This window comes from Aptenodytes patagonicus, chromosome 2 (genome assembly GCF_965638725.1).
Source record: "Aptenodytes patagonicus chromosome 2, bAptPat1.pri.cur, whole genome shotgun sequence".
Taxonomy (NCBI): Eukaryota; Metazoa; Chordata; class Aves; order Sphenisciformes; family Spheniscidae; genus Aptenodytes; species Aptenodytes patagonicus.
Window position 1 is genome coordinate 12,251,971 of NC_134950.1, and position 27,044 is coordinate 12,279,014.

At 42.2% G+C, this 27,044-nt stretch overlaps 1 protein-coding gene across 12 annotated transcripts in view; it reads left to right on the plus strand.

Annotated features, from left to right (window-relative positions):
- The window catches only part of MTSS1 (MTSS I-BAR domain containing 1), a 131,025-nt gene extending 104,185 nt beyond the window's left edge, over nt 1–26,840 (plus strand). For 3 of the 12 annotated variants that reach the window (XM_076329113.1, XM_076329122.1, XM_076329123.1), the window contains 9 exons: nt 84–95; nt 5,361–5,518; nt 6,790–6,897; nt 7,847–7,944; nt 9,976–10,186; nt 19,602–19,796; nt 21,906–22,070; nt 22,427–22,589; nt 23,875–26,840. In XM_076329113.1, coding sequence (XP_076185228.1) covers nt 84–95; nt 5,361–5,518; nt 6,790–6,897; nt 7,847–7,944; nt 9,976–10,186; nt 19,602–19,796; nt 21,906–22,070; nt 22,427–22,589; nt 23,875–24,572 — 1,808 coding nt within the window. In that variant the 3' untranslated portion in view covers nt 24,573–26,840. Of the gene's footprint in view, nt 1–83; nt 96–5,360; nt 5,519–6,789; nt 6,898–7,846; nt 7,945–9,975; nt 10,187–18,466; nt 18,587–19,601; nt 19,797–21,905; nt 22,071–22,426; nt 22,590–23,874 lie in introns of all 12 variants that reach the window. The other 9 variants (XM_076329118.1, XM_076329115.1, XM_076329126.1 and 6 more) reach the window with 9 other exon arrangements.
- The last annotated feature ends 204 nt before the right edge of the window (nt 26,841–27,044 follow it).

Below are 27,044 nucleotides of genomic sequence, written 5' to 3' on the forward strand. Positions count from 1 at the left end.
AATACCAGTTTGACTTTTTTTATTTTCCTTTCTGTGTCAATTTTGTGTCCTGCAATTTCTCACCATGCGCACCTGCCTGACAGCTGAGGCTCTGGGTAAGTCTGTGCCATGCTGTAACCCTGGTGGCTGGTTTATTGTAGCCCTTGCTGTGGCCTCTTTATGGTGTCTGGTCTCCACTAACTGCCTAGACTTTAATTTCTCATGAAACTAAAATATCGCCTAATCTTAATGAGCAAACCATCTTTTGATTTATTTTCTTTTGGCATCTAATTGGAACACTGTAAAAGAAGAAAATCAGTATTGTAGATAAACCTCTGGTTTATTTTAGAAAGGGATTAACATGGACTGATAAATCATGTCACAGTTGGGAGAGAAGTTAAATGGAATAGACACGTCATCAAGGTGATGTTCAAATAATTGAATATCTTATTGTTAATACGACTTTTAAAGTCTAGAGCTTAAAGTCCTTAGTGTTGTTCTTTGTAAACCTGTGATCCAAGTCCCCCTTTTTTCTGGAAATCGCATGCACCTTTCTTAACCAATAGATAAGAAATCACTATATTTAACTTCATGCTGGGGAAGGGGTGGAAATCAGCATCACAATTGTCTCCTCCTGCCTGATCACATCTCAAATCTGTTTAAATTGGAGTGCTGTTTCAGTTGTATTGCAAATTTAAAGTAGCTGCCTTGAGATCTTCTTGTGAATGAAATGCGGTGTTTCTGAATTTGAGAGAAATAATCATACCTCCACTTGTAGGTGTAATGATATAGGTGTCACCCTTTGGAGAAGCCTGGGCTGATTAGATCAGGAGACTCTCAACCGAGGCGCCTCAGCCGGGGTCCTGGAGCTGGGCACTGTGGTGCCTGCTGCTTGTCCCCTTTTTTGAAACCACACTTTGTGTTTTTGCTGGTTTGTAATTCAATCTGGAAGCTCCCTTTGGTAACTTGGAACTTTTCTTCTAAGGGACAACTTAGCACTTTTGAACATTAGCAGCTGATTCAGATCTCCAGTAGCCACCAGAAAGACCCAGATTTGGTTGCTGGAGCGGTCTGAAGTTAACCCCAGCAATGAGGTTTTCCACCTCTCCATAAACGGTGGCAGAATTCTTCCATTCCCAGCCTAGATCCATATTAGTTTATTTGTTGGCTTTACCGTGCGGGACTTAGAGGGGTTATTCGTCCTGGCAGCTGAAGCACGTATGCTCTTGTAAAGAAGGTGATTTGGGAATGAATGACTTGGAGCCTGCTTTGGTTTGTACGAGTAGAGGTGTACTCAGCATTGTCTCATACAGTGTAAATTCTGCCACTCTGTAAAGTGTCCAATATTGAATATTCAAGTTCTGTGCAGACACCAAAAAAAGTGCAAGGGAGCACACTTTAAGTGAGAATGTGGAAAATAATAATTTCACCAATATTTGCTGCATTACTTTGTCAATAACAGCATTAACTTTAGCAGTCAGACTTGCACTGAGAACATTTAAAAATCATTGTTCTCCTTTGCTGTTGCTGACAGCTTTGCTGGTTTAAGTCATCTTATAAAATATAGGCATGAAATTGGGTTGAAAATTAGATTTACCTTTTTCCTTCTCCCTAATACGTTTCCTTTACTAAGTTCTCTTCGAACAATGGTTATTTAAGAAGCTGCATGAGGCTTTCAGCCAGGATTCACACAGAACATTGTAAAACTGAGGTTTTAATGCATGTTGGTCCTTTAAAGCTCTTGCACGTCATGGTAATGATGTGATGCACCTGCTCTGAAGGTAACATATTAAGACTGTCCTTGGAGTAGCAATGGATTCATGTTAATATTGATGAGAAGCAGTTCAGCTCTCTGCAATTCATTAGCTGTTACTTGCCTGTGTCAAGCAGCGAGTCCCAGGGCTGTTGGAGCATGGTGCCGTTGGAGAAGTCAGTCCACAACTTCTGGTCTTGCATTTCTGGTCCTCTCTGCAACACCAAAGCTCCACTTTGAGAAAGGCTGGATTTGAATTTCTCCTCGGTTTTCAGATTGTTGACTCGTTCTTCCGAGTGCAACCGGCCGTGCTCTGCAGAACCATCCCTACATCACGTTCATGTCTGGCTGATTGCAGACCAGAGACCTCTGACTACATTTGATGCTTTTGATCATTGCTAATGCTGATTGCTTTGGTGGGTCATTCAAACCTGTCTGCAGCTGGGGTAGGAGTGTCCTTCCAGGGACACATTTACAGCTGCTCCATGATGAGACTGTTCTGGAACTATTTTCTGTCATTGCGATAGTTGTGTTGGTTTGGAAATGTTTCCAAATGGGTAACCTAAAGGCCAGAGAATGTGGGCTGGAGAGAATAAGCAATTGCTGATGTTCCTTATGAAAGATGCCTCATGTCCACAGCAAAAACAGTGCAATCGGTTGTCAGGGATGCCATAGACAAGTGACCTTCCCCCCGTAATTCAAAGGGGAAAAGAACTGCATTGCTCTCCAATGGTCGATGCTGCCTTCTGAGATAAGTAGTGGATTCAAACTAGTGGACACCCAAGGTGGGTGAGGAGCAGAGGTGATCGGCAGTTGGCCCTCACATCCTCGGTGTCCTCTGGGAGTAGGAGTGCTGTCGAGGGTCTGTGCTCTGCTCTGCTTAGCGAAGGAAACTGGTTAAATTGGGCATAGATCTCATCCCTCAAATTCCAAGCTGTCTAAGTGCCATGGGAGGCAGCTGGCAATTCAGGGAGTGGGAAGAGTTATGCCTGATTTCAAAAGACTTGCTAGATTGATATCTGCATTGTGGAGCTTTCAAAGGATGTTAATAAAGCCTTCCTGCTCCTAAAAGATGAGTTGCAAGGAGACATCAGGAGAGAGCTGTATCATGCCCCATAAACATCTGACTTCAGAGCCTCATCTAAATGATTCACCTACACTTGTTTCCTGTTCTGAATTATACTCTGGACAGCTTGTGTGTTTTCACTGACTACATAGGTGCCCAAGAGCCATAGCATAAAAACAGGTCCGTGAAAGTAGCGGTGAGGAGACGGTATGTCTGTTAATGTCCTGACTCGCTTAAAGGAATAAAATGGAAACTTCGTAGAGGTACAGAGGACATTGAAGAGTGATGCAGTTTTACATGCGCTTTTGCCAAAGGGTTAAAATACACAGCTTGAACACTATCCTGATAACTTTGTTGAATTGAGTGAGTTACACAGGTGTAAATGAGGTTTATTTTTGCCCCATGTTTTGGGTGCTCTTTTTGCTCTGGTCCAAGACGTGGTGCTCTGTGAGGTCCACATAAGTTACCAAAATTCACTCTAATTGAACCCACTTTATCAGTGGAGTCCTGTTGCTTTCTAAGTGTGTGTCTTCTCAATGTGTAGGCGAATGCATTTAACAAGGATGTACTGCATTAAGTGCATGATCATATGGTGGAGCAGCTGAATGTTTACAGCAGTTCTCCAGAGCTGAACTAATGACTGTGTGATTTAGTTCGCATCTAATATATTTTGCATTTGGTACATTCACGCTAGTGAGCCAGTATCTAGGTTTAAACAATGTGAGATTCTTTCACCTGTTGTAATTTCCAAGCAGCTCTCACAGTAAGAGGTCTGAGCAATAATGCAAGTCTTGGTTTCATAAGGAATTTGAAATAACAACTCCAGAGAAGCATAAAATGTTTAATCGCTGCATCTGATAGCAAAGGATAGTATGGGGAAGGGCCTGAAATGTACAGAATGGTCTTCAAGCAGAAGGACCCAGTTTGTCTCCTAAGGATGACAGACAAGAAAGCACAGGACCTTCAGGGAGTTATCCAAAACTCTTCTATAACTTGTTTCTGGCAGATGCTAATTTTGAGAGGAAGCAGGTGACTGCAACTTGAGAGTCAGTTATTTTTGAAGTTAGTTACTTCTAAAACAGTTTTATGACCACATTGCACCGGTCAGCCTGATCTAGAGGATCAGACACTGGGTGTTCCTGCTGGCAATTTGGTACCCAGGTGGCCTTGGCAGTGGCCATGCCAGTGTTGCACTGCACATGATTCTTTGAGGATGCATCGCAGAGCTCTGCTTGTGGGTATCTGTGCAGTTTTATCTGGACTATGTCTAGCTCTGTACGGAGATTTGGATATATCCAGTCCGTAATGCTGCTAAGCCAGCATGATTCTCTTTGCTTCCATTGCTGCTCTCTTTCCTGCGGCTCTGGCTGTGTGTCAGTGCAGGGGAGCTGATGACTTCACCTCGCTCTGGAGTATTGAAGAAATACATATGATAATAAGGCAAACCTTGAGTCATCTGCATTTGTGTACTACACACATCAAGAGACTTTTTTCTTCCTCTTGCTCGTAGCTTTAAATCCTCCATGCAGAAAGGTTATTGTCCATAAAAATTGATTTTGGGTAGCTGCTTGTAACTCACCCACCATTTTTCAATGTTACCTTCCTGGTATTTAGCAACAGTGGCATGGATATGTACCTGGATATTTAATTTGCATGTGATGGTGGTTTCTGGGAGATTTGAGTCGAATTTACACAACTGAGGTTCTTTGAAATATTTAGGGGTGTAAGCTGCATGAAAACATCTTGCAACTGCAGCATTGTTGGCTCAGTAATATATGGCTAAGCAGCAGCTCTTCATTCCTAGAGGAATAAATTTTTGGCATGATGCAGAGTAAGCAATTGGTGCAGAATAAGGTACTTAACTGTCACAGAAAGTTTTGGTATTATGAGTTGACTATAATTAACACAGTGAAGCTTTTTGATTGCAAAACATTGGATTTTTTTAATTTCCATAGACAAATACTGGACATTAATATGTGAGATGCTGATAGGGTTTTTTTTTTCTGGTTTGGACTTTGGAACAAAGAAAACTGTTTTAGCAGTTGCTTGTGTAGAGTACTTGAATCCAGTGGTCCAATGATCAGTAACATGTCCTTAATACCACCTCATATAGGAGATTCATTCACTCATTTAGTGACTCCATAAAGTTTTCATTAGGACCTTGCTAAGAACAAAAATAGGAAGGAAGAGGAATATACATGCGGTTAGTGATTAACACTGTCTTAGTTAGTAAGATGTTGATTTTCAGCAAGGATGATGCAAAGGGTTTCTACAGCTAACACTTTGAGAAAGTCCTTATGTGAAATGCTGTCTTTGGCTTGTTGAAACCTTTTGAATTGAGCTGGATTTCTATTCTATGCAAAAGGGGGAAAAAAAAAATGCTATGAAATGCTTGATTTAATCAGGGAAAAAAACCTTACTAATTTGAATTCAGGAAAAACGCTGGTTGAGACTTGAATTGCAAAAGCACAATCCGGCAGCAGTGCTGGCTGAAAATAAGGTCTTCCTCTATGGAGATCCACAGTTTTGACAAATGTACTCTTGATTGTTTCCTGCATACAGGACGGGGTGACATTCAGCCCCAGCTGGATAGTGCTTTACAAGATGTCAATGATAAGTACCTGCTGCTTGAAGAAACTGAGAAGCAAGCTGTCAGAAAAGCTCTGATCGAGGAGCGCGGTCGATTCTGTACTTTCATCTCGATGCTGCGGCCCGTGATAGTAAGAGCTCTCCATTTTAAGTCGGTACAATTCACAAATTAGATAAGTGGCCAAAAGCTTCTAAAAAGAGTAGCTCATTATGTCTTAGGAATTAATTTCTAGAGCCAAAATTCAACCTGTATCTCTGCCTAGCAAGTGGTGAGAGTTGGGACCTTTCTTGAAGGTATTTGGAGTAATTCAGCGACTGAAGACACCAAATACTGTCAAGATGACTAATGGGGAAACAATGGGCCCAAAGACTTAAGTGGGCTTGAGTTCCATCTGCATACCGACCTGAGGCATTGCTAATGCAGTTTTTTCCACTGCTTTTTTTCTTAACATCACATTTTAATATAAATCTTCCTTACTCCTACTCCAGTGCTAGGACTGATAAATGTTTCAAGACCTCCCCTGTGTATATAATGACATTATCTGACAGATTGCAGGCTGCTTCCATGCAGTTTTCTGGCAGCTCTTTTCCTCCTACATGACAGCTTTTTCAGTTCATTGAAAAGGTTTGAGTATATTTTCATCATCTCGGGTTGTCTGAAGCCCAGCGATGAATTGTTTGTGGCTTTGTGCAAGCATGATGCATTTCTGAAGGGTCTCCAGCGTACTGGGAAAATGTTCCCAATGCTTGTTTGCAAAGAGCATCAGTCTCAACAGAAAACCATGGTTAGAGAAGTGGGGGGGGGTGATGGCTGAGCAGGAGGAGGTGGATTCCAGACTCTGAGGACCTGGATGAAATTACCATGGTAGCTAAGGGATTACTATGGTAACTTACGGTGCAGGAATCATCTGAGTTAGCTCTTGATGTAGCCTGAGCCAGAATGAATCATAGATGTATTAATGCTCTGTATAGTGCCTTTATCTCAAAGTTTCCAAAAACTAGCAAAAAGTACGAGTTTAACCCCTGTTTATGTTCAAGGTTAAAATCCTTAGGGCACATTAGTGAGTATACATAGAAGAGTTAAATCTTTTCCAAATGCAGTAAAAATGACACTCTTTTTCTGAAGATGTCACAAAAAGAAGGCTGAGACTTATTTCTCTCACTGATGAGAGACAACATTTCTGGGCCTCAGAACTTACAGCAAACTTAAAGTAGTTATAAAACTCTGAATTAGTATTTTCAACCCTCTTCCATAAGAAGTGATTGCTTAATGGGCAAAGAAAAAGCAGCTCCGCTGGGCACTCCCACAGTCATCAGCAAAAAGAAAAAGTTTGTGTATGGTGTTATGGGTCTGATTTTTAAAACCAAGGCTGTGATTAGCCTTGCTCTTTTGCCTTTTCAGGAAGAAGAAATATCAATGCTAGGAGAGATAACCCATTTACAAACTATATCAGATGACCTGAAAAGTCTCACCATGGATCCACACAAATTGCCATCTTCAAGTGAACAGGTTAGCTGTCGTTACCTGGAAAACATTTTTATTTGTAGCTTGTACCGGTTTTCCTTTTGTGTTATGAGGAGTATTGACTACTAGCATTTAGTGGCTTCATACTATGTTTTATAGATGCTTCACTGCAGCAAGGTCATTTTTAACATAAGCAATTTAAAAAAAAAATTATTGTGAAGTACCAACTGAGTGCTCCTGAAGTATTTGGTGAGACCGGTGTGAAGTGGTAGCAGTAACACTTCGAAGTATATGAAGATGCCCAGTTTCTGCTGAGAGTACATGAGGAATGAGTGTCATCTCCTTGCCGTACATTTGAGCATCCCAGTCTTTATGTGGTCGCAAGATTGCTGGGGTTAGATAGCTTGATGGAGTCTAACATTTGAGCATTTTTCCATGCTGTCCTTAAAATGCATAGGAAAATGTGTATCATTAAATGACTCCAGATAGGACCTTTTTCTCCAACCCTGCTGTGTGAACTTAGTTTTCTTGTCATACCTTAATCACCTTATCATTGACTTGGAAGTGTAAAGGAGGGAAGCTCTGCTGTGGTTGAATATTGGATCTTCGATTAATTTTTTAAAATGCAACGGTTTTTAAACTCTATGGCTGCAATAGTTTTTTTTTAAGGGGAAAAAACCAAAACAAAGCAGCTTACAGGATGCATAAAATAAATCTCCAGTTTACTTTTTAAAGATTTTTCCATTCAAATATGAACTTTCCTTCTGTGATAGCAGCCCTAGTGTTGAAGTATTGTAGTTCCTGGAAAGCCAAGGATGAAGCTGACTCTCCTGTGTAATATACGGAGTCTTAATTCTGGAAGAGAACTGAGACTGGGTCAATTGGCACTGAAAGTCTGTAGTGGTGATGAATGTTGTATGACAAGCAGATGCTTTCTGTTAATAGGGGAAAAAAATTTTCCACGTCCTTGATGCTATTGATTATCTTTCATCAGGTAATTTTAGATTTGAAAGGTTCTGATTACAGCTGGTCTTATCAGACTCCTCCATCCTCTCCCAGTACTACCATGTCCAGAAAATCTAGTGTTTGCAGGTAAGTAGACTGGTAATATTTAATTTTAACCTGTTTGGGGGCAAAGGAAGGCAAGTTCAGACTGTGGTATGGATTTGTATGCATACTTAAATAACAACTCTTAATGAAATCAATCCCTCATGGTCTTTCTCCGTTTAAGTGTGTGACTGGGAATATTAAAAAGGATGGGCATGACTGAACAACTTTTAAACTCAAGACAACTTGAAGATGCTTTTGATTCAGTTCTCTTGAATCCATTTCAGATCAAAGAGCAGACTGTACTGATCTAAGCTCTGAGATTGTTCGTTCATAATTTCCTTTTCTGTTTTTCATGTGATAACTTTTTAGATTATTCTAAGTAGCTGTTACTAATCAGTAAGTTGAACTGTTTGAAAAGGAAAAACATCCTTGGCAATTGCCCTATCAGTCTGTTAGATGGAAATGCTTTTTTGATACAATTTTTTTTGACTGTTTAATGCTGTCTAATGCTGTCCTGAAATATGTTGAAACACTGGATTCTGTCTATGCTTTCTCCGTAAAAACTGTTTTCTCTCATAAAACAGTTTATTAGCATGTTGCCCCCATACCTTGGTGTCTGCATTTACTCTTTCCTTTTACTGAAAAGGAAGATATCCTATTGTGTATTCTGCTCAACACCTTTCTAGCTGCTCTCAAATGATTACCTTTTAGTTTGCTTTATGAATTAGGTACTATAGGTTCCCTGTGTATGAGCAAAGTTACCTACAGCATGTCAGAGCAAGTGAACATGACTTGTTCTATGTACCTACTTGTCTCTGCATGCAGATATATATAAAAAAAAACTTAAGTACTTTTATATATATATATGAAAACATGCATATTTAGAGCAATGAGCACAGGCTTAAAGATGCAATATCCTGAAGCTGTAAAAGAAAATGGCAAAAAAAAAAAAAAAAATCCATCAACTGCTCCTAATCAACCTCATCTTCTTGTGTGGTAAAACCTGTATGGCAACAGACTGTTGTGTATGAGTAAAATAAGGCAGAACTCCTCTTCCCCTGCTCCAAGCCAACTTGTACATCTTGTGTATTACATGGAATTTGTGAGCAGGAGGTGCAGTCCTCACCCATGTATCCTTTAGAGCCTTCCCTTCAGCTAGTCAGTGGGCTCCTGCCAATGAAGGTAGGAAGCTGCCTTCAGATTGATGCATCCTGCTATAGTCCTGCTCAGCCACCCCAGCAGGAAACTTCAAAGGCTCCCACATTGTGGCTGGCATGTCGTTGCTGTCATTCATGGATACTGGAGATTAAAAATCAATCTCTCTGTTTGAAAAATCAAATATTTTTTTTTCATGGATATTAATTTGGGGTTTCAATTCTCTGATCGTCTTTCTTACTAACTAAAGCTATGTACCCAGAGGCTTGACTTCACTCAATATGCTGTGACATGCTTTTGTTCTGGTAGAAAGCCTGCATGTGAGCGAAACTTGTCCCAGGTACTCTGAAGCATGGGGTTTTGGTGATGCTTTCAAAAGTCTCACACGTTGGCCTGTTGACTGACTGCAACAGCATGCCTAGAGGCAGACTTTTAGATGAACTGTGATGCCTTTGGACCCCTGCTAGAGATCCCACTGAAAATTTGAGCCATGGTACAAGAGCAACAAGGAGTAAGTCAGGAATAGGGGAGAGCCGTCAGCAGACATTTGTGCAAGTGCTGTGCAAATGCTAGAGAGGGCATGTAGCGATCCCTTCGTCCCTAACCTGATTTGGAACTCTGAGTGGTTACAGAATTTGATCATTTGAGTGAAATTCAAGGTAAAATGCCATTTTCTCTCTGGTCGCAAGGGATACTGCAGCTGCTTACGGTTCTTTACTGATATATATGTGCATATATATATATATATATATATTTAAATTTAATTTGTCAACATTTTTTCTTTTCCGGTTTATGCTGCCTGTTGCTATGCTAGAGACATGTGGAATGTTAATTGTACTGTATATGGGTCTCTCCCCACCCCACCCTTGTGTCTTTTCCTCTCCCCTTCCCTTTCTTTGTTCCTTTTGTCTCTCACAGCAGTCTGAACAGCGTTAACAGTAGTGATTCCCGGTCCAGTGGCTCGCACTCGCACTCACCTAGTTCACACTATCGCTATCGCAGCTCCAATCTGCCTCAGCAGGCACCCATGAGGCTGTCCAGTGTGTCCTCCCATGATTCTGGATTCATGTCCCAGGATGCTTTCCAGTCCAAATCGCCATCCCCCATGCCACCAGAAGCACCTAACCAGGTACGTGCAAGCATGAGAACAAAAACCTGAGCGTGAGCTGGACTCTCTAACTTGGCTCACTTTTCACAGAAAGGATCTGGTGTGGTTTCGGGGTACCTTGGAGTCAGGTTAAACACAGGGTAAGGTTTGTCTCGTTGCACTTCATCCATCTAAAAGTTGGGCCTCTAGCTGGAGTGGTTTATGCTGCTTTTGCAGTTAGCACTGAAGAAAGGGATGAGTCACTCTCGAGGGATTTGGTTTTCACTCTGGCCCTGGAGGGAGCCTAGATGCCCAACTTTCAGATACTTAACAGACGAGAAAGAGCAAGAAGTCCCACCTTACAGGAGGGAATAATACTCACTTTACCCACTGAGGTTACCAGTTAATATCCTGCACAGATTGCAAGTTGTTAATATCCGGTGGCTGTTTACTGGACAAAGATCAGTGCCAGAACAGCCTTCTGACAGCCTTAGTATTGATACTGGCGGCTTCGGCGTCAGACACGACTTTTATTCCTCCCCTGCAAAGGGCCTGGAATACTCAAAATGCCATTAGCAGTATCATATGAAATTGGTTTTGCCTTTTGTTATGACATCCCTTTCTGTGGATAGGCTTGCTCTTTTTGACTCTCAGTTGAACACCTTGCAGAAATAAGGTTTCTGCATGAAAATGAGAGGTATTTTTAATTCTTTATGGAACTCATAAGAAATGAGTGTTTGTGTAATCATATAAGATAATGTCCTGAACCCAGTCAAACTAAGAGGATTTCACTATAAATATAAGCAAAACTTTTCCAGAGCATTTTTTGGTCTGCAGAAGGAACTTGCTGCTCTATTTGTTCACGGCATCACTCCTATAAAAACTAGCTGGCCACCTGCAGGCAGAGGTTTGCGTGCCTCCATGGCATGTATCTTCCAGCACCTGAATTCCCTTTTCTGTTTTGGTTTTTTTTAACAAATCACACGGCAACTGCAATATTTTTTAAACAAGGCTGAACTGCCGTCTCACGTTATAAATCCCATCGTAAATCTTAGTTACAAATTGAAGTGGACTTAATATCCTATTGTTGAGTATCACTCATTTTTAATACACCCTGTGTCACTGGAGAAGATTGTCCTTTAGTTTAATAAGTGTAGTTGCATTCCTTGGGGAGTAGATGGTTTTGTAGGCAATGATAACTTTAATCCTCACAGTCAGCAAGCAGCCAACAATTTCAGTGTTAGTGGTTACCAAGTGTCACCTGCACGCTTAAACTACTCCTAGACCTTGAGAGCACACAGACCCTTACTTTTTGCAGAACATTTAGTATGTAGCACCCTTAGTGAAATTTTTAGGGTATCATCCAAAACAATGCTGGTTCGTTTAGGCTTGGAACATGTTCTCAAGGGAAGCTCAACAGTTTTTTAATATATTTACCTCTTTCATTTTAATAGAAATGCTTTGTTTTCAAATGAATACATCTTCCGCACTGTCCCCAGTCTGGACACATCAGCATTTTTTTATAGATGACATCCTGAAGAACTTTGTGCACACTAATAAAACGAATGTTTTGTTTAGATTGGCTATGGCTAACCTAAGTGAAATGCAAAAAAGTAAATGAGCAATAATAAAGTAAACTGGAATAGTAACAAGGTAAGGAAGTTGGCTTTTAAGATACGTACATCAGTTATACATGCTAGCATCATCTTTGGTTTTCATAGTATCCACTGCACCTGCATAAAAGGGCAGTAATCTAGATGATGATGCTGTGTTTGCAGATGAGGATGTAACTTTACAATTGCCCTTAGCATGGAAAAAACCCAGCACCTCTCTTCGCAAGTTCCCCTGTTAAGCCGGGGAGAGAACTTAGGCCGGTATCAGCTGGCAGAACATCCTGAAAGTTGATGGGAGTCACGCTGATTTACACCAGCTAAGTTCATATGCTTTCACTTCATTTTAGAAACTGTCCATAAAGTTGCAAATTGATCTAAGCATCACTTGAGCTATTCTTGAGCTGTAGAAGGCTGCAGCAGTGTGGCGTTGACTTGACAAGTGTAGTGTGTTGGTATAACAAATAGGTATGTGCTCTGTATGTCTCTAGTTCTGTATACCTTTACGCAGAGGAAAAGGTAACAGAGCATTGCCTGGCCGCTTCATCTTTGCTTAAGTGTCTTGCTTTGTGTGTTCAGCACTAAGTAAAATGTGTGTGTTGTGCTGACAGATAATTGTGATCGTGAGCTTACCGAGAAGCTGTTCAATTTACAGCGTTATTTCATGTTGTGTGTCTCTAACCAACTGACAGATCTTCCTTGTGGTATTGTGCTTTTGAGGCTCGGTGGTGGGTGGGGAGGAGCAGCGGTATCAGCTGCTGACTGTTTCTAAAACACTGATGACATTCTTTCTGGTAGTGACACTGAGAAAGCAGAAAAGCAAGCTCTGGAATCAACAAAGGAAATTAAAAGCTATATATCTTGCACAGGTGGACACTTTGTGGATGTTTGCTAGCTACATGCTGTGGCATCTACTGGCAGCGGTAGTTTTGAAGACAACCAAGCCCATTTTCTTTTAATAATGGATTAAAAAAAAAAAAGTAGAAAGGGGCCACATAAAATTCCCATATTATGGGAATGAGAGTATCTGAGCTATGTGAAGCTTTTATGCTCTCACCTACATTTTAGACAAGCAAGTGTCACTGAAAATTAAACTGACTTTATTCAAAAACATAGATGGGGGGAGGGGGAAATCTCAAACAAGGATTAAGTAGAGATTTAAACAAGGTACAGACTATACCAGAGGAGAGATGACTGGCAAAATGAAAACTGCTTTTCAGCCTAGAGTTGCTGAGTAGTAAGTCTTTAGAGTTATCACACTCTGCAAAGATAGGAAAAAGAGCAATTATAAAACCAGGCTGTGCCCTTACACTGGTTTAGTACTGCCTCTTTTCTGCAGTGTTGCTGTTAACATCATTGGGAGTAAAAGTGTTAGCCCGTATCGGATAACTGTACATGTGTCGTGGTTTAACCCCACGCAGCCGCTCGCTCACTCCCCCCGGTGGGATGGGGGAGAGAATCGGAAGAGTAAAAGTGAGAAAACTTGTGGGTTGAGACAAAGACAGTTTAATAGGTAAAGCAAAAGCCATGCACGCAAGCAAAGCACAAGGAATTCATTCACTCCTTCCCATGGGCAGGCAGGTGTTCAGCCATCTCCAGGAAAGCAGGGCTCCATCATGCATAATGGTTACTTGGGAAGACAAACGCCATCACTCCGAACGTCCCCCCCCTTCCTCCTTCTTCCCCCAGCTCTATATGCTGAGCATGATGTCCTATGGTGTGGGATATCCCTTTGGTCAGTTTGGGTCAGCTGTCCCGGCTGTGTCCCCTCCCAGCTTCTTGTGCACCCCCAGCCTGCTCGCTGGTGGGGTGGGGTGAGAAGCAGAAAAGGCCTTGACTCTGTGTAAGCACTGCTCAGCAGTAACGAAAACATCCCTGTGTCATCAACACTGTTTCCAGCACAAATCCAAAACATATCCCCATACCAGCTACTGTGAAGAAAATTAACTCTGTCCCAGCCAAAACCAGCACAACATGTGGAAAGGTCACTCTAAAATGCTTTAATCTTAAGCAAGTGCATTTGGGTATAGCTGAACAGCTGAAAAGCAGCAGAGGTCTCTTTCTGGAGCGGAACAGTTTCTCTAAACGCCAAATTTGAGGTCAGCCCTGGCTGGCATTGCCCATGGCATGTACTGACACCATGTAAAGCCCTTCTGACAGACCTGCTGCTGGGAGCACAGAGTAGCTCTTGGATGAACATCCAACATGGCTGATGCCGCTAAACCTGCATCTTGCCCTGTGTAGTAGACAAAGGCCTGAGAGTATCTGTGATGAAGTAGTATGGTAGTAAAACAGTTATGTTTGATTTAGGGGGATGATAATAGAAAGATCCACTGGACTTGGAGTGAACGTGCACGGGGGAAACGATTACACAGTTGGATTTTAGAGGCTGCTTATGACTTGGTGGGGATGAAAGCAAGGGGAGAGAAAGAGAAAGAAGCAGATGAAGAAAAAAAACCCTGCTGATGTGCTGTCAAACAGCAGAGGACTAAGTCTTTATTGTTAGAATATTCTGGAAATCACTTTCCCTAAACAGTGAAGTAGAGGGAAACTAGATGTGAACTTGCTTCCACATGTACAAATTAGCAAGCTGGAAAGATTTTGCTTTTGAGGAGACTCCATTGCTTGAAACAGCTTGAAGTTAGAATAGGGGAAATACATTGTTAAAACTATTCAGTTTTCCATGTAAATTAAGAAATGCTCCTAAATTAGAGCTTAAAAAAACCCAACAAACAACTGAAATGTATCTGTCAGTTATCACCAGGTGTTTTTCTCCTAAATTTCCTTTTCAAATTAGGTTTCCCAAGGGTTTGTCCCTGACTAGAAAAAAGAGGTCAGTAGAGACATGTTCCTGGAAGTGAGACAAATTGAGGAGGTGACCTTGAGTCACTATGCAGGGCTTTTTGAAAGGTAACTGAGGAGTCTTCCACTGGCTGCAGAGGGACATTGGACCAAGCTCTTCATTAGGATTTGGTCCCCTGGGAAAACCTTGCCCAGGAAGCCCTGTCTAGTAGTTGAGGAAGGGAAGGGGTTAAGAAAGCAATACTATATTTGAGCAGAAAACGTAGGAAACAAAGGATGCAAGTAATCCAAGATAACTGCAGTTCTTTTATAGGTTAGTAGGGCAACAGGTGGAAAATATAATCATACAGTCCAGTAGCCCAAAATACAGCCTTTTTTTTATATCCTTGCTGGAATTCATACATACCACACCAAGCAGTGGGACACTACCCAAGAACAAGCCGTGGCACAATGTCTGAGAGACCAGATACCACCTACACATGTATATCGTACATTTGAGGAACTGGTTGTTACTGTGCAGAGCACAGTTTTAGCTTTCTGCTGATACTGTTAACTTTAAGGTTTTCTCAGAAGAGATGGTTTGAGAGTGGAGCAGAACCACCATTACCACAGCTGGGGGGGGGGGGGGGGAATCTCCCAGGGTTAAAATAGCTAAAATGAAAGAACTAATTTTAAAAATGATTCAAAATAAACAATCATTTTAAAAAGGAATCGACTAAAATAAGTTGAAAAAATCCCATAGTCAAATTTCTCACTCTACGGGATGTGGACTAGAAATTGCTCTGCCCGGTGTTTGCTTGTGCGTGTGCTCCCAGGAGTACGTGTGCCAGTGGGTGTGCATCTAGAACAAGCACTCAAAAGTTTGGAGACTTTTTGCCCAAGCAGTAACTGTGCAGTTTCTGTTTTCAGCCCCTCATGTACTTTCTGCTAAGAAATGAAGGGTGGTCTGTGCTTCCCACACCCGAGTCCAGCCATTCAAGACTGTTTCTGCAGTCTGATCCAGGCAGCCTTTGACCTCCTGCCACTTGCGTTTTCTCTACACTTTTACTTCAGGAGTTCAATATTATTCTGCCTCCCTCTCCGTCGTTTTCTCACTGTTGTAATCCTCTTTTTGGCAAGACCAGAGGCTCCCCTTCCCTGTGCCATGCAAGGTACTGAAGATGAGGACACCCTGTTTCCCTACCACCGTCTCTTGCATTTCCTTCAACTACCAAGATGTTTTCCCCATGGCGTCTTGGTTCATCCTTTGTCTAGCTTTGCCTGCTGAAAATGGCCACGCTGAGTTAGGGTGAGAGTCCTTTCTTTCATCTTTTTTTCACCTTGGAGTCACTTTAATGCAAAAATAAGTCACCACTTCCAGTCTTTTTTCCCCATACACCAAGTAAATTGAATAATTCTTTGCATCTTCAGAATTTGCATTTTTGGCCTTTTCCCATCTAGTCGCTACATGCAGCTTTGTTGCTAATAAACCTCATTTATGACCCATTTCTACCATTGCTTGACTTAATCTTGTGGAGTTTCTGGCTTGTAAACAGGAATAGTCTATCAGGTGTAAACTCCAAATTCTCACTTGACATCGTTGGGGCATCTGCAGAAAACAAGGTGGCATGATACCGTATTTGGAGCTCAGACCCTTCACTCTCTGTTCTGCCATGTGCAGAGTGTGCAGACCCAGGAGGGTCTTTCAGGCCATAAGCATGAGGTTTCAGAAACCATTTTCTGATACTACTTTTTTTTTTCCCCCCCTGGCCAAAGTGGAACACTAGTGTGAGTGTTCTCATGGGGCTTCTCAAAGTTTCTTTTGCTGAGCTACCTGGAATGTCAGGCAGAACTTGGAGTTTTAAAAACTAATTTTCGATAAAGTATTTTTCTCTAAGGATAGAAAAAGTAGGCTCATCTCCATTTAGTGTACTGTAGTTATGTCTGATGGCAGAGTCAACTGCAGTTCACGTTTGTTGGTATTCTTATTTTTAGAGGTTTTTCTCCTGTAAAAGGAATTGCATTAAATCAAGAATGTGACAAGTTCCACAAAACATCAAGCCACTGCATCATCGGGTACCCCACTGCATACTTTTCACTTCTCTCCTTAACAGCTACATGTCATTTGTTGTAGTTTCTTCTGATCTTATGTTCACCTCAACTCTTACTGCACTTTGAATACAAGCCTTGTTAGCTGAGCTTACTTGTACCCTAAACACATTTGACAGGTCACCCGCAGATCTGATCTCATGTCAGCATAAGATGGGATATGCGTTATTTCTATAAAATAATCCACCACATCACATGCTTTTTAAAATTTTTTAAGAGCCTTTGCAAAGTTTCACTTAAATCCAGAGTTTCCTAATAAGCTCAAGATGCTGATACTGTATTGGCTTCTCAACAGCCCCAGTAGTCTTCACCAAAATCCTTATGGTGGTGGTGTTCCGTCTCAGGAGACTGACATCTCCTTTACCTAGGCAATTAGCTATACATTCCTTATATGCAGCTTCTGGTGAGCAGTGAGACAACTTCTGGGTGTTAGCAATAATTACTCCTCTACAGTGGCTCTTACCCAGCTATCTTTTTACTGCAAACTCACCCCAAGATCTCATCCAAGATTAACTGATGAAATTTTATTTCAGATGAGATTTCGCTTCCTCTTCAAAATGTCACTCCTTGAAGTCTGAGGCTTTGCTACACAAACTTGATACAAGTGCGCATTCTCTCTGCTGTCATAAAATAAAATGCCAGGGATATCCTTAGATAGACTTGCTTCACAGGTCTTGGACTACCAAAGGATGAGTTAGTCTTGCTAGTGTTGAATTTCCTGACAGTGAACAGAGCTCAGTACTGCCCTGACAACTTCGCCCGTATTCTTGACCATTTCCAGGCACTCGGTTGGACCTGCACGCACACCCCTACTGAGGGGGATGCCACTTTCAAGGGGGAGATGTATAAGAGCATTGTAGTTGGTAAAATGGTCCACGTGGTTATTCACCTTGGCCTGCCTGTAGGTGAATTAGATGCTGTTGTAGAGGTCTTACAGCAGCAAATGCACGTAAAGGCATGCACTGAAAATTGGAAGAGAAGTTCCGGGCTAGGAGCAAAATGTTTGAGGTGTTCGATGGACACTCTGTCCTGCATTTTCCTTTGCTCTCCATCCAAGCCCCTGATATTTTCTCTCTCTGCTGTTAAGAGACAGTGGGTGGCAAGCACACGCCACCATTTATGCACTCGGCAGAGTACATGTACCTTCATATTGGCTGCTGGGCAGAAAAGTTTGAGTCGGAGTGCTTTTGGTGTATGCATACTACCCGCAGAGGCACATGCATACAGATAATGCACTTTGGAAACCTCCAGTTTTGGTAAGTATCACTTCTTTCTCTGTTCCATAATATTTGAACTTGGATGAGCTTTTCACAAGCACTTTTGCAGATCAGAATATCTGAGAACTTGTGAATGTAAGTGACGTTTGCTGCTCCGTGTTTTAAATCTAAACTTTGTGTCTTTGAAGTACTGATGATCTGCTTTTCTGTATAAATCAGTTGTCTCAGTATATTGCATGTTTGGACCGTAGGTGCCCTCAGCTACCTCAGCTTCTTGCTCTGAGAAAGCTAACAGAATTGAGACACTGAAATTGCAATGAGGAGTTGAGATCACTGCCTCGATTCCCTCATTCTCAAGCAGCGTGGCAAGTTCTCGCATTAAGCAAATGGCTTATTTTGTTTCTCATAGATTTCCTGAACATTAGCAATGGTTTTGAGCAGTTTCTAATTGATTTTTAAAACCCTAACCCTTTGCTTCTCTCATCCTTCCCTCTCTCCTGTGTGTCTCTGTGTATGTGCTTTTTGTCTTTTTTTTGTGTTTTTTTTTTCTTTTTTGGTGGCTTGTGTATCCTTTCCCTGCATTGCGGTGCTGTTTTACGCTGCAGAATTCGTCCAGCTCTGCCTCTTCAGAAGCCTCTGAAACCTGCCAGTCAGTGAGCGAGTGCAGTTCCCCCACCTCAGTCAGCTCAGGCTCCACCATGGGGGCTTGGGCCTCCACAGATAAGGTGAAAAATTTCATCTCAAAGACATACAAACCTACTAGCTCGTTATCCAAACCCAGCAACATTTGGACAAAAAAAACCCCGTGCATGGGACACAGCCAGGATTCTTCTCTGTGAAGATGAGAATAGGAACTGTTGCACGCTCCCTTAGAAATGAATCAGTTTGAATAAACCACAGCGACACTTGCCTTTAAACTAGCTGCTAGGGGGAAGCTACAAATTGGGCATTTTACAGAGGTAATTTTCTAAGAAAAGCTCATTGTCCACCTTTTCTACTCAAAGAGATTGTGGAACACTGCCCAAACCCAGCTGGTTGCCTAACAAAGAGCATCTTGCCCAGGTTGCACTGTTTGTGGCTTCTCCCCTCTCTCCCATTAGGTAGCACGCATTACACTGAGCAGTTGGGGTTTGGTTTTGACCAAAACAAAAAGGAAAACAAAACACACACGGTTGGAATAAATTACGGGGAATACTCTCTGAATCGGGGGAGGAAGCGATAGCGGTCTCCATTCTCATCTGGTAAATCCTTGCTGTTGTTTTTTTCTTATTTTTTTCTTCATATCATCACACAGCCAGAACATGTCATGTTCGAAGACTGTATGCTTTTCCTCTCTGTCCAGCTGCATAGAATAAACGCCACCAATGCAAATGCCTCCAGTACTGGAAATGTTTTGTTTCTATGTCTGCAGTCTGCAGGGTACCTAAATTGCAATGGCTTTTTCACAGTGTGCTGCTTTCATGGACAGAAGGCAAAGCTGCTCAGCCTGGAGACAATGACTGCTAGATTGATGTCTGAAATTTGTTATACCAAATAACAATTTTCAAGCAACCTCACTTCTGAACCAAGCATTGTATCAATTTTCTGTTGTTTATTTGCAGCAAAGCTAAGATTTTTCTTTCTTTTGTTTTAAGATACAGAAGTTTTCTCCCTAGAACATCAGAGTCATAGTATATTTTCATATTCATTCTGTTTATATTAATTTCTCTGTTTTTGTTTGTTTATTTGTTTCGTTTCCAGTTGTCTAATGGGTTTTATCACTGTAGTTTATCAAGTGACCCATCCGTAGCTTCAGTTGGTGCAGGTCCTTTCCCTCATTTCCCGCCTGTCTCCCGCGCGTGGACTCGGGCTCCCTCAGCCCTCCTTCCAGACTACGTTCATTATTACACCATTGGGCCAGGCATGTTACCATCATCTAAGATCCCTAGCTGGAAGGTTTGTGTTCCTTTTGTTGTGGCAGTCCTCACCTCCTCATACCAACAGTGTGCGCACGGCGGTTGTTGCTACCTTTCGATCCATGTAATTACTCGTTGATTTGCTCTGTTTAATATCACTCTGAATGGGCACTGCATGGTGATAATCGGAAAGCTAAAATCCGGTAGTGGCTATTTCTGAATGACCTTGTCTATTCTGGCACTGCCTAAAACATATTAAAGCTGAGAACACCTAGGTGGGAAGGAATAGTTTAACTCCGGAACATTGGTGAAAGCACTCTGGGCTCTATTCAGCGAGAAAAGAGCTTGTTTAGCACCATCAAAGCGCTCACTTGAGCAGGGAAGTGGAGGCTTGGCATCCAGTTGGCTTAGTGAAACCATACATTGAACAACATGATGTTCTCGCTGTGGCGGCGGTGCTTGGCCCCCACCTTGGCCGTAGGCAGCCATGCTCTTCTAGATCTAGCTGGAGTGGTTTAAGAAGGCACTCGTCACCAGTGATGAACTTAAGTGATGACTGAAGCTATCCTAGCTTTACTGCCACAGACTGAAAGTGCTCACCCAGCTTGTTTCGCTCTCTTGGGTGAGACCACCGAAAAAGTCAGAGTGCAGTAACTTCTTTCAGTTGCTCCAGCTGGATCTGCAGGGATCTTCCTTGGCATCAAAATGTCTCTGCTCTGCCAGAGCCTTGACTCATCCCTGCCAGGCGATTCTCCTGGGAGACTCTGCCCCGGAGCAAGGGGAGAAGGTCTCTTGTCTGTTGCCCTGAATCTTCACAAGGCTGATGTGCAGTTGATAGTAGCTGCACAGGTCTTAGATGCCTGTGGATGGTTATATGATACTGCATATGCACCATGGGACCTTCTTATACATGTAAATTGAGATACCTTGTTACAGATCCCCCTAATCTCTCTCTCCAGCAGCTGGAGACTGTTGAGGCATACACACAGGGTGGCCACAGTGGTCCTGGGGCTTCAGGGTCATTAGTTGTGTCTATGCTAGAAGCACTTTGCCAATATATTTCACAGCAAAACACTTACAGCAAAGACACAGCTGTTAAGGCAAAGCAGAGTTTCATATGCGTTAATAAAACCAAAATACCTGTCTGCACAAGGGACTTCTGTCAGTACAGCTGCCTTGCACTTCTCGTACCTTGGACTGAGACACATGCCGGTAAAAATCTCTAGTGTGGTCTTAGCCCGTCATTAATTATTTATCAGAAGGCTGTGCGGAGGCTGCCCAGCAGCCAGCTGCTGCCAGTGGTGGGGTGTGTGGCCCGTTCTCATGCACAAGTCGTTTCTTCTATTTTTATTTTTAAAGCACCCCTTGTCTTGGTGAGGGAGAACTCTCTTAGGATTGGGCTTGCCCCTGCAGCAGCTCGCATTTGGGGAGCTGCTGCTTAGCAGTGGTTCTACGTCCCAGCACAGGTAAACGTTGATCAGTCCTGCTTTTTGTGTGCAACGTGTGGTTTCTGGACACCCTCAGGACTTTGCTTAATAGAGCCCTGAGTGAATATAGCCCTCGTGGCCTGAGGAATTTCTGTTTCTAATTTGGCACCAGTAATTCAGAGTGAGGTTAGTCTTTCTTCAGTGTAGATCATTATTATAAACTAGATTTCAGCTAGTAAGTAAACTGAGAGATTACTCAGAGTAATGTATATCAAAAATCTGTTCAAGCCTAATTTTTCAGAATTGAAGACATGCGTAACAGCACGTAATACTAGAACTTGTGTACATCTAGAACAGCTACATCACTGATTGGACATTTATGTATATTTTCTGCTGTGTGCCGGTAATTTTTGCATTTGAATTTCTGAAAATATAGGCTTTAACACAGTGGAATTTCATTTAGAGAAAACTATAGTATTAAAATATTAAATAACTTCATATAAGAACACTTAGGTAGAATAGGAAATTTAGATTCCCTTTAATAAAGGAGATAGGTTTTATAAGTGAAGATTTTTAATATCCACAAAATTCATTTATTTCTGGCCTTATTCAGAAAGGCATATCCAGTTTGATACATAATCTGTTGCCCTTTTGCATAGTTTTACTTGTAATTAAAGCACAATTACTGATGAAAGCTATCACTAACAAGCACATTTCCTTAGGACTGGGCCAAACCAGGCCCATACGATCAACCAATGGTGAACACATTGCAACGTCGCAAAGAAAAACGCGACCCAGATCTCAATGGAGGAGCTCAGAGCGGACCACCCGTGCCCCCTGAGGAGGCCCAAAGACCTCGGAGCATGACGGTGTCGGCTGCCACAAGGGTGAAGCTCTAATTTTGAATACACTATTTGGTGCAAAGGAAGCAGATGTGCTAGCTCCTGCCAATACTTTTTTGCCATGCTTCATGTTGGCACGTGTTTATCCGACAAGCAGGAGTGGTGGGGTGGTCAGTGGAAGTGACATGAGCATGAGAGAATATGGCATTGAGTATTGGCATTTGTAGAGCAACGGCATCCAAAGAAGCGTCTGTTTCTTTGAAGCCCTAGTAAATGGGCGGACACAATCCTGTTGGGCTGCGATGGTGACAAGCTCTGCTTGGGAGGAGAGAAAGCTAAAAGTCGGTGAAGATCGATTAACCCTTCTAGACGTAATGAGTCTCCTTTCTGTGTGTAACCAGCAGGGTGAGGAGATGGAGGCCTGCGAGGAGCTGGCGCTCGCTCTGACGAGAGGGCTGCAGCTGGACACCCAGAGGAGCAGTCGGGATTCCTTGCAGTGCTCCAGTGGCTACAGCACCCAGACAACAACTCCATGCTGTTCAGAGGACACGATCCCATCTCAAGGTACCCATCCAAGAGATGTTCTTTTTCAGAGCGTTGCCAGCCTGGCCATCATACACTCACCCCGCGGTGCCAAGGAGCTATATTCCAGCAGCTATCGCTCACTGGCTTTGTAGTCAGCTGGGGAGAAAGGGGTGAACGTTGCTGTTGTGAAGTTTTTTCCAGCCTGGAATGCAGCCTGGATTTATTAACTAAATAGAAACCTGGATTGCTGCATAGTGTACTGAACGATCGTATTTTCTTGTGCATTACTAGAATGATTTTAGCTTAAGGATGCTACCATTTTAAAGAAGACGCTGGAATTATATTTCATGGGTTAAGTGGAATGACACTGGTATCGCATCATACACTTCTTGTGGTAGTAGTGTCCTTTCTGAGCTATTGTTTTAGCAGATATGCACTCATGAGCTTTGCTTTTTTGTTCCGTCCGTACTCTGAATCTGCTCTTGGTTTCCCTTTGTGACCTTTTATTTCCTCCCTAAGCAGAAATATTGTAATTGGAAAAAGAATCCATTGGAGATCTCAGCTTGGGCCTACCTGGGAAGCTGCAGTAAGGTGTTGGGGTTTGTACCCTGTTTCAGAACCAGCAGCAAGCTGAGAGGGACTGAGTTTGGTGTTTGCAGTTCAGCAACTGCCGTGTTTGCTCAGCTGAGGCCGGTTGTGCTGTGCAATCACAAGAGGCAGTAGGGCCTGCGGAGGGCCTAGCTTGGCTCAGCAGTTACATGGAAAGGAAGGAACCCGATGCAATTATTAAAGCTGAGGCTGAGTTTTCAGAGCTGACAGCTGGGGTTTACTTTGCAAAATAAGCAAATTTGCTGCTGAAATCACTGGTACACAGTCCTCTGAGCCCCACATTGCCTAGTCAAAAGTACATTTTTTAGTCACTGACTGTTTAAGTATTTATATCTGCAAGTGGTAGCATATGGCTTGTAGGATGCTGGTTTTGGTATCTTAATGTTGGCAACAAACATTGCGTCTTCGTTACTTAATTAGTTCTTTTCAGAGAAGGTACTGAGTGTGTACAGTTCTCGTTCTCTTTCACAAGAGACGTGGGCACCCTGCAGCTTTAGGGTCAGTCTGCTGTAGTGCCTGCCTTCAGCCACGCAGTCTGAAGACTGGTCACAGTGTCTCAGGCTTCCTTCCTCCTAAAGGTGAAACCTCTCTTAATTGCTATTGACCTCCAGGCTTTTTTGGTTATATATACTTTTTTGGTTATGCATACTTTAGACTGACTGACGTGACTCAGCTGTCTTCTCCAGCCTGTTCCTGACTTTGTCTTTGGCATCAGTTTCAGATTATGATTATTTCTCTGTGAGTGGTGACCAGGAGGCAGAACAACAAGAGTTTGACAAATCTTCCACCATCCCAAGAAACAGCGACATTAGCCAGTCCTATCGCAGAATGTTTCAAACCAAGCGTCCTGCTTCCACTGCAGGTCTGCCAACCACGCTTGGACCAGTCATAGTCACCCCCGGCGTCGCCACCATCAGACGGACCCCTTCCACCAAGCCTTCAGTCAGACGCGGTACCATAGGGGGAGGTCCGATTCCAATCAAGACGCCAGTGATTCCTGTCAAAACACCAACTGTCCCTGATATCCCAGGAGGGCTGCCTGGCACCCTCGCTGGGACAGAAGAGTGTCCCGAGCAAAGTCCCGAGTCTCCGGCAGCAGGAGATGGTGGGCAAGGTGTCACCAGCATGCCCTCATCCTCATGGAGTGGACAAGCATCCGTCAACCCTCCGCCGTCAAGCCAGAAACTGAGTGCTGCCGACGAGCAGAGGCAAACGGTTCCTGAGAGCGAGGGGGAAGAAAGCGACCGGGATGGTGTCAGCACCCTCGCGCCCGCAGGCCAGCCGGAGCTTGATCCCGGAGAGCTGAGTCCTGGGGATGTCCCGCAAGGTGAAGATATGCTGAACGCCATTCGGCGTGGTGTCAAACTGAAGAAGACAACCACGAATGATCGCTCAGCACCTCGTATTTCCTAGGAGTGGAAAAGCTGCCAGAGTACTAGCCGCCGAGAAGGAACTGTGAGGAAACTAATTTGTCTCTATCCATTCCAATCTGTAATCAATGAATTTTTTAAGATACTCGGTAACAGACAGTCTGAAAGTACTCTAAAAGAGAAAACAAGGTGAAAGAGCGTAGTAAGACATAATCTTCACTGGTGTTTTAATTTGTAAATATCAATGATTTTGTTTCTGCATTTTTTGATCTAAGTTACACTTTTAATTTTTTCTGAAGGTGCCAAATCCCATTTACCTTTTTTATAACTCTCTTTGTAAAGTTTTAAATCATAGGAGAAAAAAAAATGTCGAGTAGTTAACTTCAGCAAAGGGATTAAATGAAAATTTGGCTTTTTTGCAAGCTTTTGTAGAGCGCCTTGTAATAGTGAGGTCAAAAAACAAAACGATGGGACTTCCTTTAAAGTTTCAGTCAAGCTATAAGGAACAGATCCTCATTTAAGTATTAAAAAAAAGAGGTTTGAAGAGCAGGAGTAAAAATTGACAATAAAAGCAATATATAATGCAAGGAAGAAACCTGCAGTTGGTAGAGTATTTGGGGGGTAGTGGGGGGAGGGAGATGCCATCAAAATAGCAGATGCTGTTGCACAAAAGTAGCCTAGTAGGATTAATTACTAGTAGCTTCATGGTAAATGCATCAGAATAAGCCATATTGGATTGCAGTGTTTTGTTTCTGTAGGGTGTTTTAAAGACTGGGTTTTTTCCACATTTCTTTTTTGACTGCACAGCAACAACTCTCAGTCACATGCATGCAGCCTTAACTGTGTAGGCTTGGTTCTTCCACCTTCACTTTTTGTTCCACTCATCCTTTCACTGAATACAAACAAGGACAACAGGCTTAAGGCAGTTACAAATGTGAAAACATTTTTAAAATGCAAGCAGGGAGTTCTTAGATATTATCAAAATGCCTTTTTCTGACTGTGCCCAGCAGGCTGGGCACCTTGGAAAGCCCAAATATTTTGAGAAAACACTTAACAATTTGACAGGTGTAACCAGCTTGTGATCTAATAAACTGCGAATGTTTCTTTCCAATACAGGGGCTTGTTTTTCTTAACTTCTTTTAAATGGCAGTCGATTGGCTTTTCTTAAATGCCAAAAAGAAAGGGGTGAAGGGTGGGGGGTGGGGAGAGATACGGTTTTTTTGATAATACCGGGAGTCTGACCACTATATTCTCTTTTTTTGTACTTTAAGTCATGTTTTTTGGAACGCTATTGATAGAATTATTAAGAGTTGGATTTTTTCCTTAAAGTAAAAGTAAGTTATTGCTGCAATACCCGTCTCCTAAAGCTGATAGAAATATGCAGACCCCAGGGCACAACACGTGTTCGGATCAGACAGTCCGGAAGGATGCCATCTGCCCACCCACAGCAGACCCACGCGTGGATGGACACCAGACTTGCGCATCCAGGATTGTTTAAAAATGCACCAAATAATACATGTAAGGGGCTAGTTTCCACCACACGCTCTGCAGATTTCTGTTGGCTCTAGACTTGCCTACATAACCCCTTATGCTTTAATACATAACCGCATTGGATGTGAAACTTCTAGTAACTGTGTAGTCACTGTGTTCTATATAACATTTTACACTGCTGTGGTTGCTAACCTTTTTTTTTTGTTATGGCTTAAAAGCAAAAAGAAAAAAAAAAAAGGCATGATTCTTAGAAAATACTAAACCTTCCTTTCTTTGAAAAACAAGCTCCTTATTACAGAATATAATAAACAGTAGTGCCTGTGGTGTAGCCCACCAATCTTGATACAGTAGCTGATGCATTGTGCAAATGAGGCTGAGATGGTTTTTGCATAAACAAAAACTGCTAGGAGATAATCTCAATAGTTAAAAGTGTTATTTAAACCTTTGAAATAAATGGATGTAACTGTACCCAAGTACAGCTTTTCACTTGTTTAGTTCTTAAACGTTAGTATAATCAGTAAAATTTAATATAAAATGTTGCCAAATTCAATGTAGAAAGAATGTGACAAAACACTTTGGATAGTTCTATTGTTTGTGTTTTTGCATATTGTAAAAGCAGTGTCACAGCTAAAAAATAAAATGTTTCTAATGGTAAATTATTGTGGTTTAGTTGCTAGTTTGTACTGAGAGTTGACCTCTCCCTGTGCAGTTTTTTGTTCTAAACTGGTATAAATAATTGCTGTAAGTGTGTCTCCCTTCTACATTGTAATGATTGCTTAAGCCTACATTATAAATAAAGAACTGCTGGAAAACTTCTGTATTTCAGTTCTTAAAGACTTTCTGCTTCCAGAGCTTTGGATGTCGATGGTGTCCTTCATCAGACTTGTGAAGATCACGCAGGTTCCATCTGCGTGTAACAGAAGCAAGAGAGAATTAAAAAATAAGTAAATAAAATCGCCTATAGCTGTGTTTTACTGGAAGGGTAGTAGCAGAGCAAAGGTGCAGTGCTAACGATGGAAATTGC